At 38.6% G+C, this 19,185-nt stretch overlaps 1 protein-coding gene across 2 annotated transcripts in view; it reads right to left on the bottom strand.

Annotated features, from left to right (window-relative positions):
- LOC123506184 (protein takeout-like) overlaps positions 1-19,185 on the bottom strand; it is a 43,450-nt gene that overhangs the window by 11,287 nt on the left and 12,978 nt on the right. Inside the window, exon 1 of one of the 2 annotated variants that reach the window (XM_045258099.1) lies at positions 13,603-13,621. The exons of the other annotated variant lie outside the window; for it this stretch is intronic. Within the exon in view, the coding sequence (XP_045114034.1) occupies positions 13,603-13,606 (4 nt within the window). The 5' untranslated portion in view covers positions 13,607-13,621. Of the gene's footprint in view, positions 1-13,602; positions 13,622-19,185 lie in introns of those variants that run through there. 2 annotated transcript variants of the gene reach the window in all.

The raw sequence follows: 19,185 nt of genomic DNA, 5'->3' as shown, positions 1-19,185 counted from the left end.
AACAAGCCAGTCTTGAAAATAATTACAAAGGGGGCCGCCGTGGTACAGTGGAACCATGCGTGCTTTGGGCTCCGAGGGGTCTCCAAGCGCACGAGTTCGTATCCTGAATCCTGTCCACGGTCTGAGTGAAGGTTGGGCTTCCTCACTCGGGGTAACGGTTTCCTAGCGGGTGGGCTTTGAGATAGGAGGTACCCCAAAATGTATCCCCTTTAGCACAGAAATTCCCGTGAAAAGCCCACATGGTATATAAAAGAAGAAAAAAATATAAAAAAAAGGAAAGAAAAAAAAAAAAGGTTTCGTTGGGTTGGGTTGGGTTAGATGCGCTGTGGTGTGCTGTGCTGTGGAGTGGTGAGGTTAGGTTAGGTTAGGTTGTACTGGGTTGAGTTGGGCTGGGTTAAGTTGTGCTGGGTTGGGTTTGGTTGGGTTAGATGCGCTGTGGTGTGCTGTGGAGTGGCGAGGTACAAGCATAATAGTGGTTGGCGTATCGAAAGTGATTGATAGGGAGGGTGTGGCGCGCAGACAGGTAAGGACAAACACGAAGGAACAGACAGGTGATAAATCAACAGGTAAGGGTAAAGGATATAATGCTAATAATCTTACTCTTCCCGTTTGTACTCACAGGTAAAGAAAAAATAAAAGAAAATCAAGGTTAGTTTCTTTTTTTTTTTTTCTTTCTCATTTTTCATTTTTATTGGATAATGTTTTCTTATATTCTCTCTCCCTCAGGCAAATGTTGGGATCCTAATATGGGAGAAGACACACACACACACACACACACACACACACACACACACACACACACACACACACACACACACACACACACCAAAAAAATGAGTAAAAGAATATGTTTTTCAAAGAGAGAGAGAGAGAGAGAGGTGGGCATGGACATTAACACTAACAAAGGCACAGTTAACGATGATCTCTATTTGTCTGTCCTGTTCTGCACTTCTTCCTCTCAATCCACGGCGAAAGATCAAGGTCTGGCTGGTAAGAGTTAATTGCCGCTTCGATATGAGGAAGGAAAGGGAAGAAATCGAGGTAGTAAAAGATAGTGGTCTGTTTTTCTCTCTCTCTCTCTCTCTCTCTCTCTCTCTCTCTCTCTCTCACAGCGTTTTCTCTTACTAAACATTCTCAAACAAGACAAAAAAAAACAATAAAAACATTCCAAACCCTGTTAAAATGCCCTAGAAATATGCCAAACTGTTTTGAAATGGCCTAAAAACATACTGAACTGTCTTAAAAAGTCCAAAAAACATGCCAGACTATCTTGAAATGCCCTAAAATATGCCAAACTGTCTTAAAATGCCCTAAATATGCCAAACTGCTTTGTAATGTCATAAAAATATGTTAGACTGTCTTAAAATGCCCTAAAAACATGCCAAGCTCTCTTAAAATGATCCAAAAACATGCGAAACTGTCTTAAAATGCCATAAAAATATGTTTAACTGTTTTAAAAATGCCCTAAAGACTTGCCATATTGTCTTAAGACAACCTAAAATATACCAAACTGTATTAAAGTTACCTAATAGTACACCAAACTGTCTTAAAATACCCTAAAAACTTGCCAAACTGTCTTAAAATACTTGCCAAACTGTCTTAAAATGCCCTTAAAACATACTTAACCTACCTAAAAGCATGCCAGATTGTCTTAAAATGCCCTAATGATATGCCAAACTGTCTTAAAATACTCTGAAAACTTGCCAAACTGTCTTAAAATGTCCTTAAAACATACTTACCCTACCTGAAAGCATGCCAGACTGTCTTAAAATGCCTAAAAACAAAGTAAAACAAAAACGGCTACACAACGTTTTCATCTACCGAACACTTTTATAGCCAAACACAAAATCAACGTTGTATAGTCACGCTGAGGAGGAGATTAATATACCACACTGACATCCTCTCCTCGTTCTGCGTTTCCTGTTAGTCTCGAGTCACGTGTTCCTCGACAATTTCTTCTGTCCTTGCAACATTTCAAAGGTCGGAGGGATGATGAGTTGCCAGATTCTCGTGGGTAAGTTTCTCCCTTGGTTCCTGTCGAGTTTCAAGGCTAACTCTTTTGTGTTTAGTTTATTCTGCCTGTTTTCTTGTTTTTATCTTATTTTGTTCTTTTCTTCACTTATGATCTCTTCCATTTCAAGCTTCTCCTTTTTTTCATCAGTCTTTGTCTCTCTATATACTTCTATCAGTTTTTTTTTCTTCTAGAATAGCTCTTATTTTACCATCAGTGTTTGTCTTTCTATGTACTTCCACCAGTCTTTCCTCTATATAAACTCTTTCAGTGTAAATATAATACAAAGCTCTTTATTTCCATTAGTCTTTGTATCTCTATGTGCTCCCCTCAGTCTTTCCTCTATATAAACTCTTTCAGTATAAATATGATACAGAGCTCTTTATTTCCATTAGTCTTTGTCTTTCTACGTGCTTCTATCAGTCTTTACAATATCAACTCTTTCGGTGTAGATATAATAGGGAGCTAAATTTCCATTAGTCTTTGGCTCTCTACGTACTTCTTTCAGTCTTTCTTTTATAACACCAGCTCTTTAAATGTAAACATGACAGAGTACAGCTCCTATATTTCCATCAGTCTTTTGTCTCTTCATTTCCACTAGTTTTTCCTCTGTATGTATACAATATCAATTCTTTTAACCCCTTCAGTACCATGACACGTGTCCATGCCTATTGTGCTTACTATCTGGTCATCTTATACAGCTTCAGAAACTCATGTGGGGGATTAAAATAGTGAAGACTCTAGCCATTAATCTTCTGACCTCCATAGACTCTTCCTCATGCAAATAAAATCGTCTATTCCTACCCAAAAAATCAAGGTAAATATGTGTCTCAGTACTGAAGTGGGTTAATGTAAATATGATAGAGAAAAGCGAAGGATTAAACATGCATTCACATTTTCTTTTACGCTCGTATATCTTATAAGGGATAAAAAAAAAAAAAATTGGATGAAAAAAATAAGGCGTTTCTCTTCACTTCATGTCACGTGTCTGTCCTTCTGGAAATGGTAATAAGTTGTGTTTTCCATTCAATTGAAGGCTCGATTTTGAAAGTTTTAATGTTAGAAGAGGCAGCATTTTTTTCTCTTTTCTTTATATTAATCTTACTTTACTTCTTTCGTGGCTTAGTGAGAGCGGCAAAGAGACAAAAAATATAAGAGAGAAATGATAAATGATAATAGGAGTAATAATAGAGTAATAATATAGAAATGTAGAATAAAATAAATGAATTTCTCTTCACTTCACATCACGTGTCTCTCCTTCTTCTGGAAATAAAAGTACGTTGTGTTTTCCATTCAATTTAAGACTCCATGTTGAAAGTTTCCATGTAAGAAGAGGCAGCATTGATTTTTTTTTTATCATATTTTGCTTTTTTCATGGATTAAGTAGAGCGGAAAAGAGGAAAAATATAAAAGAAAAGAATAAATGGCGATAGGAGTAACAATATAGAGCAAATGAGAAAAACAATCAGAAAAAATAGACCGCAAAGAGACGAAAAAAAAAAAAATAATAAATGATAGGAGAAAAAATATCGTAAAGTAAATGAGGAAAAGATGAAGAAAAAATGTTGTTATCGATTTTTTTTTCTGCCACCTGAAAAAAAAATATATAAAAAAAGAGGAAAAAAACACCATTTCTTTTTTTCTTAAATGTCTCAATACGTTTATGAAAGAAACCACCACCACCACCACCACCACCACCACCACCACCACCACCACCACCACCACCACCACCACCACCACCACCACCACCACCATCACCACCACCACCACCACCACCACCACCACCACCACCACCACCACCACCACCACCACCACCACCACACCACCACCACCACCACCACCACCACCACCATCTCTCCTTCCGTCTTCTCGTGAGTCATTGAAGTTACCGTGAAGCAAAAAATTTCTTCCTTCTTCCTCCTTCCTGCCACCTCTGCCCTCTGGGGACTTCCTGTTAGAGAGAGAGAGAGAGAGAGAGAGAGAGAGAGAGAGAGAGAGAGAGAGAGAGAGAGAGAGAGAGAGAGAGAGAGAGAGAGAGAGAGAGAGAGAGAGAGAGAGAGAGAGAGAGAGAGAAATCATGTGGAGAGCAAACACACACACACACACACACACACACACACACACACACACACACACACACACACACACACAATAGAGAAACAGAGGAAGAAATAAAAAAAAACATCGCAATGAAACAAGGAAAGAGAGAGAGAGAGAGAGAGAGAGAGAGAGAGAGAGAGAGAGAGAGAGAGAGAGAGAGAGAGAGAGAGAGAGAGAGAGAGAGAGAGAGAGATAACACGCAACCAAACAAAAACACATCATTCACCATTCAACACGCACAACAGACTAACATCCTGCCGAGATCCTTCCTTTTAAAGACGCTCCAACTGTCCCGCCATGTTTACCGCCGCCAGTCACTTCCCGGGGGCGGCGTGACCTTGGCGCGCGCGAGGTGTTTTTGTAAGCCGTGCAAAAAGTGGTTCCTGCGTCTACAAGCCCCGAACAAAGCCGTGTATCTGAAGCTATCGTATCCTCCAAATATGCGGCTCACCATGACAGCTCGTCTTCTCAAATCCATCTATACTTCACCTCCACTATTTCAAAGGGGTTTATTTCGATATACACGAGTTTTCAAGGTGTTTTTTTTTTTTTATGGTTCTAGAGACAGAGACAAGATTTCTACATTTTTAACTGGAGAAATACTTTTGAAAATCTCGCTAAGCATCCCTATGGCCCTGGAAAACAGTCGTGGTGAAAAAGAATAGAATTTTTAAGGTGTTTTTACGGTTCTAGAGGCAGAGAGACAAGATTCCTACACTATTAATTGGAGAAACACTATTGAAAACCCGCTAATCATCCCTTTGGCCCTGGAAAATAGTCGTAAGGAGAAAGAACAGCATTTTTTAAGATATTTCTACGGTTCTAGAGGCAGAGAGACAAGATTCCTACATTATTAATTGGAGAAACACTCTTGAAAACCCCGCTAATCATCCCTGTGACCTTGGAAAACAGTTGTAGTCAGAGAGAAGAGCGTTTTTTAATATGTGTTTACGGTTCTAAAGGCAGAGAGACAGAAAAACACTCTTGAAAACCGCGCTAATCATCCCTGTGACCTTGGAAAACAGTCATGGTGAGAGAGCAAAGCGTTTCTGAGTATGGCCCATTGCGGAAGAAGACGTGTAGAGGAGGCGTCGTGCAGGGGCCTCTTTGTTACCTTCTTTGGTTTTTTTTTTTGTGGAGAGTTCCTGAGAGAGTGATTAGTTCAAGAGGCTGAGGACATAAAGAAGAGGAAGTATGGGAGGTGTGAGAGAAAGAAGAGGAGGAGACGAGGGAAGTGGTGACAAGGAATAAAAGGAAGGAATATATCAAGGGTATTATTTCGCTTTTTCTGTTTTTTTTTGTTCTTTTTCTTTTTTATTTGTTCATGAGAGAGAGAGAGAGAGAGAGAGAGAGAGAGAGAGAGAGAGAGAGAGAGGAGTCTAGTTACCATGTTCCACCTTCCTTATTATTTTCTTTACCTTTCCTCTTCATTTCTCCAGGACGTCTAGGGAGAGACTCAACGGATATGTAAAGGAAAGAAGAAAAAAAGAAAAGAAGAAGAAGAAGAAGAAGAAAGAATGAAGGAATGAAGTAAATAAGACTTTTTCTCTCCTTCTTTCACTTCCTTAAACTGTATAAGTCACGTGGAAACCGAAGAGAGAGAGAGAAATAAGAAAAGAAGGAAGAGAGAAAGAGAAATAAAAAAATATATAATAAATGAGGGAATCCTTGCAAGCTCAGTTTATTTCACCTAACTTTTGCTTCCTCAGGCTGTTTAACCCCTTCAGTACCATGACGCGTTTCTATATTCAATCTGCCTACTGTCTGAGGTTTTATACAGCTTCAGAAACTTATGTGGGTATTAGAATAGTGAAGACTGTGGCCATTAATCTTCTGACCTCAATAGACCCTTCCTAATGTCAATCAAATGATTTAATCGTACGCAAATTTCAAGGTAAAAATGTGTTCCAGTATTGAAGAGGGTTTAATTCAGAGGGTGGCGGGATAGGAGAGGGGTGAAGGGAGATCTAATGAGAGAAGTAAGGAAAAAGAGGAAGGGTGAAGATAATGAAGGAAGGAAGAAAGAATTAAATTAAGCATGGAGGAAGAGAATAAAAAGCAAGAGAGAGAGAGAGAGAGAGTATCACAACCTTTCCCACGACGAATTATAATACCAGAGAGGAGAGCCAGGTAAACACACACACACACACACACACACACACACACACACACACACACACACACACACACACACACACACACACACACACACACTTCTTTCTTCACTTCCTGCACACCCTTCCATACTTACACTGCCAATGAGTGGACGAGAAAGTTACTAATGAATAACCAAAGAACTGAGGACGCTGAAGTGTTCTTAAGCTTAGGGAGAACAAGAACAAGAACACTTACGAGAAGAAATACAAGAATAATAACAAGAAGAAGAATAAGAAGAGGAGGACACATGAAAAGTAAGAGGGAGATGATTTTATGTGAAGTCTTGGAGGGAGAGAGAGAGAAAGTGAGAGGAAGATGTGGAGAGAAAAGAGAGAGCGAGTGGGGAATAGGTAGATAACGAATTTGAATGGAAAAAAAAAAAGTTTATTAGAGAGAGAATTCTAGAAAAAAAAAATAGCGAATATAAGTGAAATATGAATCATATCACAAGCGAAAAGGAAAAAAAAAAAAAAACACTCACACAAACACACAAACTACTCAACAAACAAGAAACAAAACAAACAAGCACAAACAGCACGGGGGAAAGCTGACACGAGAACGGAGAAAGGCAAAGGAGAAGGAGAAGAAGGAGGAAGAGGAGGAAGAGGAGGAGGAGGAAGAGAGGAAAGGGAAGAAGGAAAGGTAGTTGTGAGGAAGAGTCCTTACGAAATCCTTACCATGCTTGCCTTGGGGTGAGTAAAAGTAGACAGCCAATGCTCCTGCAGTTCGTGGCTTCGTGAACTGAGGAGGTTGGATTTGTAGTAGTAGTAGTAGTAGTAGTAGTAGTAGTAGTAGTAGTAGTAGTAGTAGTAGTAGTTTTTGTAGCAGTAGTTGTAGTTGTAATGATAGTAGTAGTGGTGGAAGTAATAGTGGTGGTAGTAGTAGTAGTAGTAGTAGTAGTAGTAGTAGTAGTAGTAGTAGTAGTAGTAGTAGTAGTAGTTGTTGTTGTTGTTGTTGTTGTTGTTGTTGTTGTTGTTGTTGTTGTTGTTGTTTAATGAAATGAGACACGAAATACCCAAAGTGTGAAAGGAAAAGGAATGTGAGAGAGAGAGAGAGAGAGAGAGAGAGAGAGAGAGAGAGAGAAAGGGAAAGGAATGCATAGAAAATAACCACAGGAAACCAAACTGCTTATTAGGGAGAGAGTTAATATATTAGTGCCCTCTCTCTCTCTCTCTCTCTCTCTCTCTCTCTCTCTCTCTCTCTCTCATATCTGTATAGCTCAAACACATACCCTAATATTTGCATACAGTGAAAGTTCTCGTCACTTTCTTCACCTAAGCAAAGAGAAACACGTGTAGCTTTTCATCTTGCCGCGTCTCACCTTCGCTTCCTTCAAAATCCATGCGTGTTATTTCTTTTGTTTTTTTTCCTCCCTCCTTGTTTCCCTCACTGGTGTTTATGTCCCGGAAGATCATGAACAGGATGTGACTTGTCTCTCCGCGTCATGGTTCTTAGAAATATTTGTCTTGCCAGTTGCTACATACATTTGCATACGTATATACACACACACACACACACACACACACACACACACACACACACACACACACACACACATGCGTACACACACACACACACACACACACACACACACATACACGGCCCGGTAGCTCAGTGATTAGAGCGCTGGCTTCACAAGCCAGAGGACCGGGGTTCGATTCCCCGGCCGGGTGGAGATATTTGGGTGTGTCTCCTTTCACGTGTAGCCCCTGTTCACCTAGCAGTGAGTAGGTACGGGATGTAAATCGAGGAGTTGTGACCTTGTTGTCCCGGTGTGTGGTGTGTGCCTGGTCTCAGACCTATCCCAAGATCGGAAATAATGAGCCCTGAGCTCGTTCCGTAGGGTAACGTCTGGCTGTCTCGTCAGAGACTGCAGCAGATCAAACAGTGAATTACACACACACACACACACACACACACTACCTTAACAAACACAAGAGTAAAAAAAAAAAATAAAAGAAAGAAAATTGCCATATCGTTACCAATCCATCTCATCTTCCTTCCCTCCAAATCTATGCATGTTACTTTCTTTTTCCTCTTTTCTCTTCTTTTCTTTATTCTAAGCCCCGTACTCAGAAATACATTGCTCTTCCACCACGTCTATTTTCAAAGGCCACAGAGATGACTGGCTATCTTTTTTTAGAGTATTTCTGATGTTGATAATGTAAAAACAGTCTTAAACTATCACTAAAACTACTGGAACACCCTTGAAAATTATATGCCTTCAACTAAAGGCGTTTGAAAGTAGTTGAGGGGGGTGGGGAAAGATACAGATGCGTTCAAAATATTCATTGCCACAAAGACAATAATCCAGTTTCTCAAGAGTGTTTCTGAAGTTAATGAAGTAGAAATTATCTTAAACAATCCTTAGAAACACTGAAACACCTTTGAAAACTATGTGACTTCAACTAAAGGCGTTTGCAAGTAGTGGGTGGTGTGACTCAGATGTGCCCAATATTCACTGCCACAAAGACAATAATCCAGTTTCTCAAGAGTGTTTCTGAAGTTGATTACGCAAAAATCATCTTAAACTATCACTAGAGTCACTGAAACACTCTTGAAAACCTGTGTGACTTCAACTAGAGGCTTTTGAATATAGTGAAGTGAGGAAAAAAACGTTCGCTCCCACAGAAAGTAACCTATTGCCTGGTTTCTCAAGAGTGTTTGGTCAGTAATGTATAAATCATCTTAAATTATCACTAGAATCACTGAAACACTCTTGAAAATTTGTGTGACTTCTACTAAAGTTTTTTTTTAATACAGTGAAAAGAGGAAAATAACATTCGGTCCCCACAGAAATTATTACCCGCGGTTTCTCAAGTGTTTAGTCAATAACGTAAAAAAAATCACCTTAATTTATCACTATAATCACTGAAATACCTTTGAAAATCTGTGTGACTTTAACTAGAAGCTTTGGAGTATAGTGAGGTGAGGAAAAGAACATTCGGATCCCCACAGAAATTATTATCCACGGTTTCTCAAGTGTTTAGTCAATAACGTTAAAAAAATCACCTTAATTTATCACTAGAATCACTGAAACACCTTTGAAAATCTGTGTGACTTTAACTAGAAGCTTTGGAGTATAGTGAGGTGAACAAACGTTTGCGAATAGAGTCGAACATTCGCTTCCACAGAAATTAATACCCGGATTCTCAAAAGTTCAAAAGTGTTTAAAAATATATATATAAATCATTTTAATTATCACTAGAACCACTGAAATAAAATGAAATGGGGAAATGTTTGCCAATAAGGTGCCACATTCGCTCCCACAGAAATTATTACCCAGTTTCTCAAGAGTGCTTAGTCAGTAATGTATAAATCCTCTTAATTTATCACTACAACCACTGAAACACTCTAGAAAACCTGTGTAACTTCAACCAGAGGCTTTGGAATATAGTGAGGTGAGGAAACGTTTGTGATTATTTAATACCCAGGTTTCTCAAGAGTGTTAATTTAGTAATGTATAAATCATGGTAATCTACTAAACCACACCTTTGAAAAACCCGTGAGACTTCAACTAGAGGCTTTGGAATATAGTGAGGTGAGGAAACGTTTGCGAATAATTGATACCCGTCTCGAGAGTCAAGTCAGTAATGTAAAAATCACCTTAATCTACTGAAACACACCCTTGAAAACCCGTGAGACTTCAACTAGAGGCTTTGGAATATAGTGAGATGAGGAAACATTTGAGGATAATCAATACCCAGTTATCTCAAGAGTCAATAATAGAAGTCAATAATGTATAAACCATCCTAAACTACTGAAACACACCTTTGAAAACCATCGTGACTTTAACAAAAGGCTTTGGAATATAGTAACAAGCGGAAACGTTTGAGAATAACTGATACCCATGTTTTTTTCAAGAGTGTTAAGTCAGTAATGTATAAAATCACCTTAATCTTCTGAAACGCACCCTTGAAATCCCGTGAAATTTCAACTAGAGGCTTTTAACCCATTCAGTACCGGGACGCATTTTTTCCATGAGATTTGGATATGATTTGACGATTTTATTTATATCAGGAAAGATCTGTGGAGGTCGGAAGATTAACAGCAAGAGTCCTCATCATTTCAATCCTCACATTATGAATTTCTTAGACTGAATGAAATCGCCAAATGGTAAGCAGAATAAATATACAACGTGTCGCGGTACTGTAGGAATTAAATGTAACAAAGATGCGAAAACGTTAGCGAATAAGGCCCAACATTCTTTTCTATTCGGCTCAAAACACGCGACTATCAGTAAATTTGGGTCATCACTGTTTATGTAGCGGGCTGCCGGGGAGGGTGGATGGAGGGAGGCGCTCTGGGTGTCCTTGGATAGAGGGGGAGGAAGGGGAAGAGAGGGAAGCTGTTGAATACTCGCACAAACACAGGATGAGTGGATGGTCACGCTGCAGACTTTGGGGTTTAGGGTTGGGTAATTCGCAAAGTACACTGATTTAACACTTGGCTGCGCGGGACACTGAGACAAACGTGGGCGAAGTAATGAGGTGTGAGAAATGCGGTGTGGTAGTTCTTGTTTCTTTATTTTTTTCTTTTCTTTTAATTTGTGCTCTATCTTTCTTTCTCTATTTCTTCTTTCTTTTTTTTCTGTTCCCTTTTCATTCGTTTATTATTTTCTTGTCTTTCTTTCTTTAGTTTCTTCTTTCTTCCTTTCTTTCTTTCTCTGTCTCTGTTTCTTTTACTTTCTCTCTATCTTTTTCTTTCTTTTCCCATAATGATATATTTCTTCTTTCTTTTTTTCTTTTCTCTCATTCTTTATTTCTCGTCTCTTGTTCTTTTCTTTATTCCTTTCTTTCTGTCTCTATCGTTTTTTTTTTACTTCCTGTTTTTCTGTCTTTCTTTTGCCATAATCATATTTTTTTCTTTTCCCTTTTTCCTTTCTCTTTCCATTCCTTTAATCATTATTTTTCTCGTCTTTTTTTATATTTTCTTTCATCCTTTCTTTTTACGTTTCTTTTTTTATTTTCTGTCTTATTTTCTTTGCTATAATCTATTTTACCTGACAAGAGTTCTCATAAAGTTACAGATTAGCCAGTTCATTAGTTCATTAACCAGCCAGTCAATCAGTCAGTCAATAAGTAAGTAAGTTAATCAGTCAATCAAGTCAATCAGTCAATCAATCATTTAAGACATTCGTTCCTTAATTTCGACTAATTCTCTACAACTCTTTAAGGAACCAACATTCAAGTGGGCCTTTTTTTTTTTTATATTTTGTTGCCCTTGGCTGGCTTCCCTCCTGCATCAAAAAAAAAAAAAAACTATATTCAGGTAACAATGAGTTGACTATCTAGCCATCAATTACTGTTAAGATCAGCCACACAGCAAGCGCCTCGGCCACCACCAGCAGGACTAACGGAGCCTGACAGCCGGTTCTGCAGGTTTCACTTTCATCTGCTCAGTGGCTTGGAAAAAAAGTGTTGTATCTTTGCTCTACTGGTTGATTCCTCTGCAGCTGATGTACACCTGACTATGGCCGCTGCTAAACACCTAACCAACACTTGTAACACTTTTCTGATATCTTTATGGACGCCTCATTTCTGCCAAACACGTATCTAAAATTTGTTGATCTATCTCCCTTTTAAGAGAAAGGTTTCAAGGTATTTGCTTCTAAATTTTGGCTATTTCTGTACTACTTTTTAAGGGAACCAGCATTTCAAGTGGGTCTTTTTTTATATATATTGTTAACCTTGGCTACTTTCCCTCCTACAAAAAAGAAAAAAGAAAAAAAGACTCTAACGTCTATGTAACATCTGTCTACCATCGACAATATGCCTAACACTGACCTAACACTTGTCTTGCATCAATTGAATACAAGTTCAATATTTGTCTCTTGTGAGGAGTGAAGTGTTTCCCTTGTTTTCGTTTGGTTTAGTTTGTGTGTACACGATCCAACACAAAACAAACAAGGTATAATTGCCTTAAGTGTGTGTGTGTGTGTGTGTGTGTGTGTGTGTGTGTGTGTGTGTGTGTGTGTGTGTGTGTGTGTGTGTGTGTGTGTGTGTGTGTGTGTGTGTGTGTGTGTGTGTGTGTGTGTGTGTGTGTGTGTGTGTGTGTGTGTGAAGAATATAAATACACACTTGAACGAAACATCACATAACGTTGGGTTTCTTCATTCGTGTAAGAAAAGAGGGAAGCAAATAAAAAAATAATAATAAATAAATAAATAAATAAAATAAAAACCTGCCCAGCATTACACAACCGAGCCATGCCAGCAACGGTGACGCAGCAAGGCCTCGGTTGGTACTAAGTGGAGAACCTGCCCGTGAAGTGAATGAAACGAGACAACGACAACGAGGAAGGCTGGGAGTGGATGTGTGACCAAGAAATACCCACTGTACCACTAAAATAAGGCAACCAACACTAAAAAATCCTCACGTTTATCGCTTTTTTTCATAGTTTTTCTACGTAAGTCAGTCCAATGAAGGATATATACATGAAACAATTACCAGCACAAGAAGCAATGCATGAAGTCTCTATAAGAATCTAAGAGGAAGAAAAAAAAAAAATATTATGTAAGTTCCAAGTTTAAAGAGTGAAAGCCGCTGTACAACAAGTAAAAATATGTCTAAGAGGGATTAGTTCACGGGACTGTCTCTCATGTTTCTTCATTTATTATCCTCCTTTCTTACTTTCATCTTTTCATTCTTGTTATCTTCTTTCTTACGTATTTCATTTCTTCTCGATTTTCATGTCACAGCATTGCCCCTCCTAAGGAAAGATGTACTGAATAGCAATCAAAGGCGTAAGAAAAAACAGTATTGCGAAAAGTGTCTTGAAATCTCCCTTCGTGTGCTCGGTCCCGCCACCCACACGTACCCGTCTGTCTGTTATGAAATGTGTGAGTAACGCAGACACATGAACCCCAGTGACACACGAATCTCTGGACGTACAAAAACGAGGCAATGACACGGTACATTCCACCCCAGATGTTGCTGCAACCTTCTGCACCGCCACTGTGTACCATGGAAGATAAAAGATAAATATAGCACGTTGATATCCAATTGCGTATGCATGCAATAAGTAATTCATTGTGGTGGGAGAACAGTACAGTAGTAAAGATTCATAAAGTGGAGCATGCAATATTGTGTTTCTTTTAACTTGACGTCCTCTAAGGCTCGTATACTCAAACACTTGTGCGCCTCACCTCCACTATTTCAAAAGGCTTTATTTATAATTACACGAGTTTTTTAAGGTGTTTTTACGGTTCTAGTGACAGAATATAAGATTTCTATATTTTTAACTGAAGAAACACTTTTGAAAATCCAGTCAATCACCTATGTGGCCTCTGAAAATAGTCCTGGTGAGAGAGAAAAGCGTTTGTGAATACTGACTCATCTGCAGACAGTCTCCTTGCGTCTGAGAGTTGGTGGTGTGTCAGCGGCTCACAGGACTTGGGAGAGAGAGGAAACAAATGTCAAAAGCAATGGGAAATGTATTGTTACTTAAGAGGTGGCCGTGACTGTGCCGTGATTGTGCTGTCCTTGCCTTTCGTTTGTAATCCTGCATGTAACATCACTTGATTACCTTCAATGCTGAGCCACTACATCACAGAATGAGGGAAATTTTGCCGATCATAATGGAAAATGTTACGCACCTTCAAAATTGACTGAATAAACTGTCCTTCACTTACACTTATGATTCTTTGAGTAGTATCATTTAATTACCTATGAAAACAGAGTCATTAGATCTTATGATTAGAGAAATTTTGCCGAACATAGTGGAAAGTATTACGTCACTTCAAAACTGACTGAATAAACTATCCTTCCCTTACACTTGACATAACACTGCACCCATAAAACTGACCCATTGCATCAGATGAATATAGTTAGACAAAAAAACTCCTAAATATGATGAAAATACTATCTTACTTCAAAATTGACTGAATAAACTGTCCTTCACTTACCCTTGACGTAACATCACCCATAAAACTGACCCATTGCATCACATGAATATAACTAGACAAAAAACTCCTGAATATGATAAGAATACTATCTTACTTCAAAACTGACTGAATAAACCCTCCTCTGTTGACACTTAATCCTTTACGCAATATCATTTAATTGCTTGCAAAATTGAGTCATAACAGCAGAAAATAAAGAGAAAACTTGTGAACATGGTGAGAAATATTATGCTGCTTCAAAACTGCCTGAATAAACCCCCACTATTGACACTTAATCCTTTACGTAAAAATTGAGTCATAAAAGCAGAAAATAAAGAAAAAACTTGTGAACATAGTGAAAAATAATATGCTGCTTCAAAACTGGCTGTGAATAAACACTTACAATCCTTTACGTAATATCACTTATTTACTACGAGATTAAGTCACCACATCAGAAAATTAGAGAGAAGCTTTGAACATGATGAAAAATGCTATATTACTTTAGAACTGACTACTAATAAACAATCCTCTATCTACACATGATTCTTTACGTAATGTCACTAAATTGCATACGAAATTGAGTCACCACATCAGAAAATTAAAAAGAAGCTTTGAACATGATGAAAAATGCTATATTACTTCAGAACTGACTATGAATAAGCAGTTCTCTATTTACACTTATAATCCTTTACGTAACATCACTCAGCAACCCATAAGAGTGAGTCACTACATGCATTACCGGATGACACTGTATACTGTACGTAAGTGACGCTTAATGCTCACAAGGTCTCAGTATCGCCCGATACATGGCCGCCTGCCAACAACTACAACAGCGACATCAATGGAAGAGTCGCGGTGAATCTCCAAGTCAAGTGAATGTGTTTATGGGACTGGCTCTTCTTTTATGCACGAGGGGAAGCTGGCCAAGGACAACGAAAAAAAATAAATAAATAAAAAGGTCCGCTTGAGTGCCAGTTCCTTTAAAGAGTGATAGAGTTAGCTAAAAGTGTGGGACAAATGTTTTGAAACCTCCCTCTTAAAAGAAGTCAAGTCGTAGGAAGATGAAAATACAGAAGCAGGCAGGAGTTCTAGAGTTTGTCAGAGAAAGGTATGAATGATTGAGAGTTCTGGTTAACTCTTGTATCAGAGAGTTCGACAGAAAAGGGATGAGAGGAAGAAGAAAGTCTTGTGAAGCGAAGCCGCAGGAGGAGGGGAGGTATGCAGTTAGCAAGATCAGTAGAGCAGTTAGCATGAAAATAGCGATAAAAGATAGAAAGAGACGCAACATTTCGGCGGTGAGAAAGAGGCTTAGTAAATCCCGTTGAGATTTCCTTCTTTCTTTTTATTGTCCCATTCTTTTGGCTAACTCTCTTTAACCTGCTTAGAAACTGTCATCTCAGTGGGCCTTTTTATTTAATCGATTTTGTTGCCCTTGGCCAATTTTCCCTTCTTACATATAAAAAAAAAAGCTTACCAATAGAGACAGATTGAAAGCACTGACTAACTAAGGGATTTAACACAGTAGTAGTCGAGAAGTAGCAATAGTAAGCATGGCAGCGATGTCTCTACGTAACCAAGGGACAGCTTACTCACAGAGACAGACAGAAAGGACTGACTTGATAACTAAGGGATTCAACACAGCAGCACCAGTAACAAAATTAGCAATAATAGCAATGTTCTTATATGACCAAGGAGGGACAGCTTACCCACAGAGACAGACAGAAAGGACTGATTGACTAACTATTAGGAACTCAACACAGCAGCACTAGTAACAAAATTAGCAATAATAGCAATGTTCTTATATGACCAAGGAGGGACAGCCTACCCACAGAGACAGACAGTAAAGATTGACTGACTAATTGAGAAGTTTAACACAGCAGAAGCAGTAATCCCTTTGCCTGGTGATGGCACGTGTAATTTTATCTTTCAGCAACACCACTCGTTAAAAATTAAGCTACAAATACTGAAAAGCTTGCCTAGATAACTGTGGTGTGGCTGTCGTCTTTCAAAAGCTTCACCTAAACTAACACAAGTGGCTACAACATAGAGCTGAGGGAGGAGAAGCTGCGGCAGTGAAAAGGTTCAAGACAACAACACTCTCAGGTCACTAGAATACTATAATAGCGAGGCCGTCAATGATTGTGAGGAATAAGAACACTTTTTAAATAGAGGAAGTAGAATAAATATGGAGAACAGCAACGCTTCCAAATCAGTCGAGAACGATAACAACAATAATAATAAAACAACAACAACAACAAAAAACTAAAATATCAACAACATCAGCAGTAGCAGCAGGAACAACAACAACAATAATAACTACTACTACTACTACTACTACTACTACTACTACTACTACTACTACCACTACTACTTACTACTACTACTACTACTACTACTACTACTATTACTATTACAGCAATAACAACAACAACAACTACATCTACTAATACAACAACAACAACAACAACAACAACAACAACAACATCTACTACTACTACTACTTCTACTATTACTTCTATCATCATCATCATCAACAACAAAAACAACAACAGCAACAACAACACAAACACAGGTACACGCAGGTGAGGCACGGATCCCTAACTAGTGTTTCATAAGGCGTGGGACGAGGAGGGAGAGAAAGAAGGAAAGAAGAAGAGAAGGAGAAGGAGGGAAGGTAGGAAGGAAGGAGGGGGGGAGTTACTAATCTTACATCACCAGCGTCACACCCCAACCGTCCAAATCACACTGGCTGTTGTGCAAACGTGAAAAAATGCCTGTCATGGGCGATGGTGAAGACAGCGAGCGCCCCGTGACTGCCTGGTGTGGTGTGGTCGTCCCTTGCGCCACTAAACTTGTCATCGTCACTCTTAACACGTTTTTATATAGATTTTAACACTTAGGCGAGGGGAGAGAGAGAGAGAGAGAGAGAATTTATTTGCTAATACAGTAAATCTCCATGTCTAGTTTGGTGCAGATTTTTTAAGATGTTTGGTACAGTTGTTAGTTCTTCTTATTGATTTTTTTTTTTTTCTTCTGAAGCGGATAAATGTCTGAAAAAGTACTGAGTCTTATAGCTGAACCAACCAGAGAGAGAGAGAGAGAGAGAGAGATTGCTGACACTAAGCTTAACTAATCGATCATTCCTTTTCTCGACTTTTCTGACTTGACTTGATTAATTTATTGCGTTTTATAGCAGCTGGCACTAAAACAATTGATCTTTTCGACAGTATTGTGTTCTGGCGATGGTATTTCGACTTTCTGAATATGCTAATCTTTATATTTCGTAATTCCGACTCTCAATTGTTTTACGAGGTTTTATAGTCTTTGAAATTCATTAAGTTGTGTTGCGTAAACTTCTTGTCTTAAAAATTTGCAGGTTGATGTAGGTTTAGATAAGAGTAATTTGCGTATATCTGTACATTTATAAAGGTCGAGATTCTTAAAGTTTAAAAAAATCATACTAAATTTATGCAGCATTATAATTGTCTGTAGAAACCGTGGCGTCTCCATCAGGCATTCTTAGGGTGAGTAGTCATTCTATAGGCTCCTCTTGTCAAAGACTTCTGTGCTTCACCTCCATTATTTCAAAAAGTTTTATTTAATTTTTATGGTGTTTTTACGGTTCTAGAAGCAGATTGACAAGATTTCTACATTATTAACTGGAGAAACACTCTTGAAAACCCCGCTAATCATCCCTGTGGCCTTAAAAAGCTGTCATAGTGAGAGAAAAGCGTTTTTTTAAGGTGTTTTTAAAGTTCTAGAGGTAGATTGACAAGATATCTACATTTTTAACTGGAGAAACTCTCTTGAAAACCCCGCTAATCATCCCCTGTCCCCTTAGAAAACATAGTAAGGTGTTTTTACGGATCTAGAGGCAGAGTGACAAGATATCTACATTAAAACTAGGGAAACACTCTTGAAAACCCAGTAATCATCCCCTGTGGTCTTGGAAATAGTCATGGTGAGAGAGCAAAGCGTTTCTGAGTACGGACCAGAATGACATTAACTGGGAGGAGGATTGTCTTTGTGTTACTTCTGCGTGGCTCTTCATTTGCATCTTAGTGAGAGAATCAAACTGTCTTTTCTCGATCTATTTCATTATTTTTCACGACTAAAAAAAACATATCTATGTATTCTCTTCTCTCTCTCTCTTGTCCCTTTCTCTTGTATCTAATCACTATTTTTTTTTTTTAAGGGAATAGCACAATAAATCAGCTTCTATATCCTTTCTTTCCCTTCGTCCCGTCTCCTCACCACACAAAACGATCTGGATGCTTTTCTGACCCACTGACCACTTCTTGCTTGTCTGTCTTTTCATTGATTTATTTTTGTACTCATTTTTATAACCAGTTTCTTGTCTCCAGGGCGACTGACTTTTCGCGGCCGCATTCTTGTATGTTTCTTCATCTAATCACGAACCTATCAAGAGTAAGAGAGATAAATGTGGGTTTGAAGACAGGTAAACGAGTGGTAAACGAGGTAAACGAGCAAGATAACATTCATGGACACCTGATATACCATCCTTGTGGCCTTTATAAACAGTCCGGGCGGGAAAACTAAGCAATTCCACGATTCTGTTTTGATTTAACCCTTTCAGCACCATGACGCTTTTCCAATTTCATTCTTGTTACTATTTGGTGATTTTGTACATCTTCAGAAACTTATGTGGTGGATTAAAATAGTGAAGACTTTGGCCATTCATCTTCTGACCTCCCTAGAGCCAATAAAATGGTCTAATCGCACACAAATCTCGAGATAAATATGTGTCCCTGTATTGAAGAGGTTAAGAGTATCAGCACTGCGGATCTTCTTGTTGGTTTTGTTCCTTAAGTGTGCAGATCGATGAGTCAATCCTCTCAGCACCATGACGCTTTTCCAATTTCACTCTTGTTACTACGTGGTGATTTTGTACATCTTCAAAAACTTATGTGGAGGATTAAAATAGTGAAGACTTTGGCCATTCATCTTCTGACCTCCCTAGAGCCTTCCTAATGCCAATAAAATGGTCTAATCGTACACAAATCTCGAGGTAAAG

This window comes from Portunus trituberculatus, chromosome 19 (genome assembly GCF_017591435.1).
Source record: "Portunus trituberculatus isolate SZX2019 chromosome 19, ASM1759143v1, whole genome shotgun sequence".
NCBI classification, from domain to species: Eukaryota; Metazoa; Arthropoda; class Malacostraca; order Decapoda; family Portunidae; genus Portunus; species Portunus trituberculatus.
The sequence above is the reverse complement of the archived record's forward strand: the minus strand, read 5'-3'. Positions and strand labels throughout refer to the sequence as shown.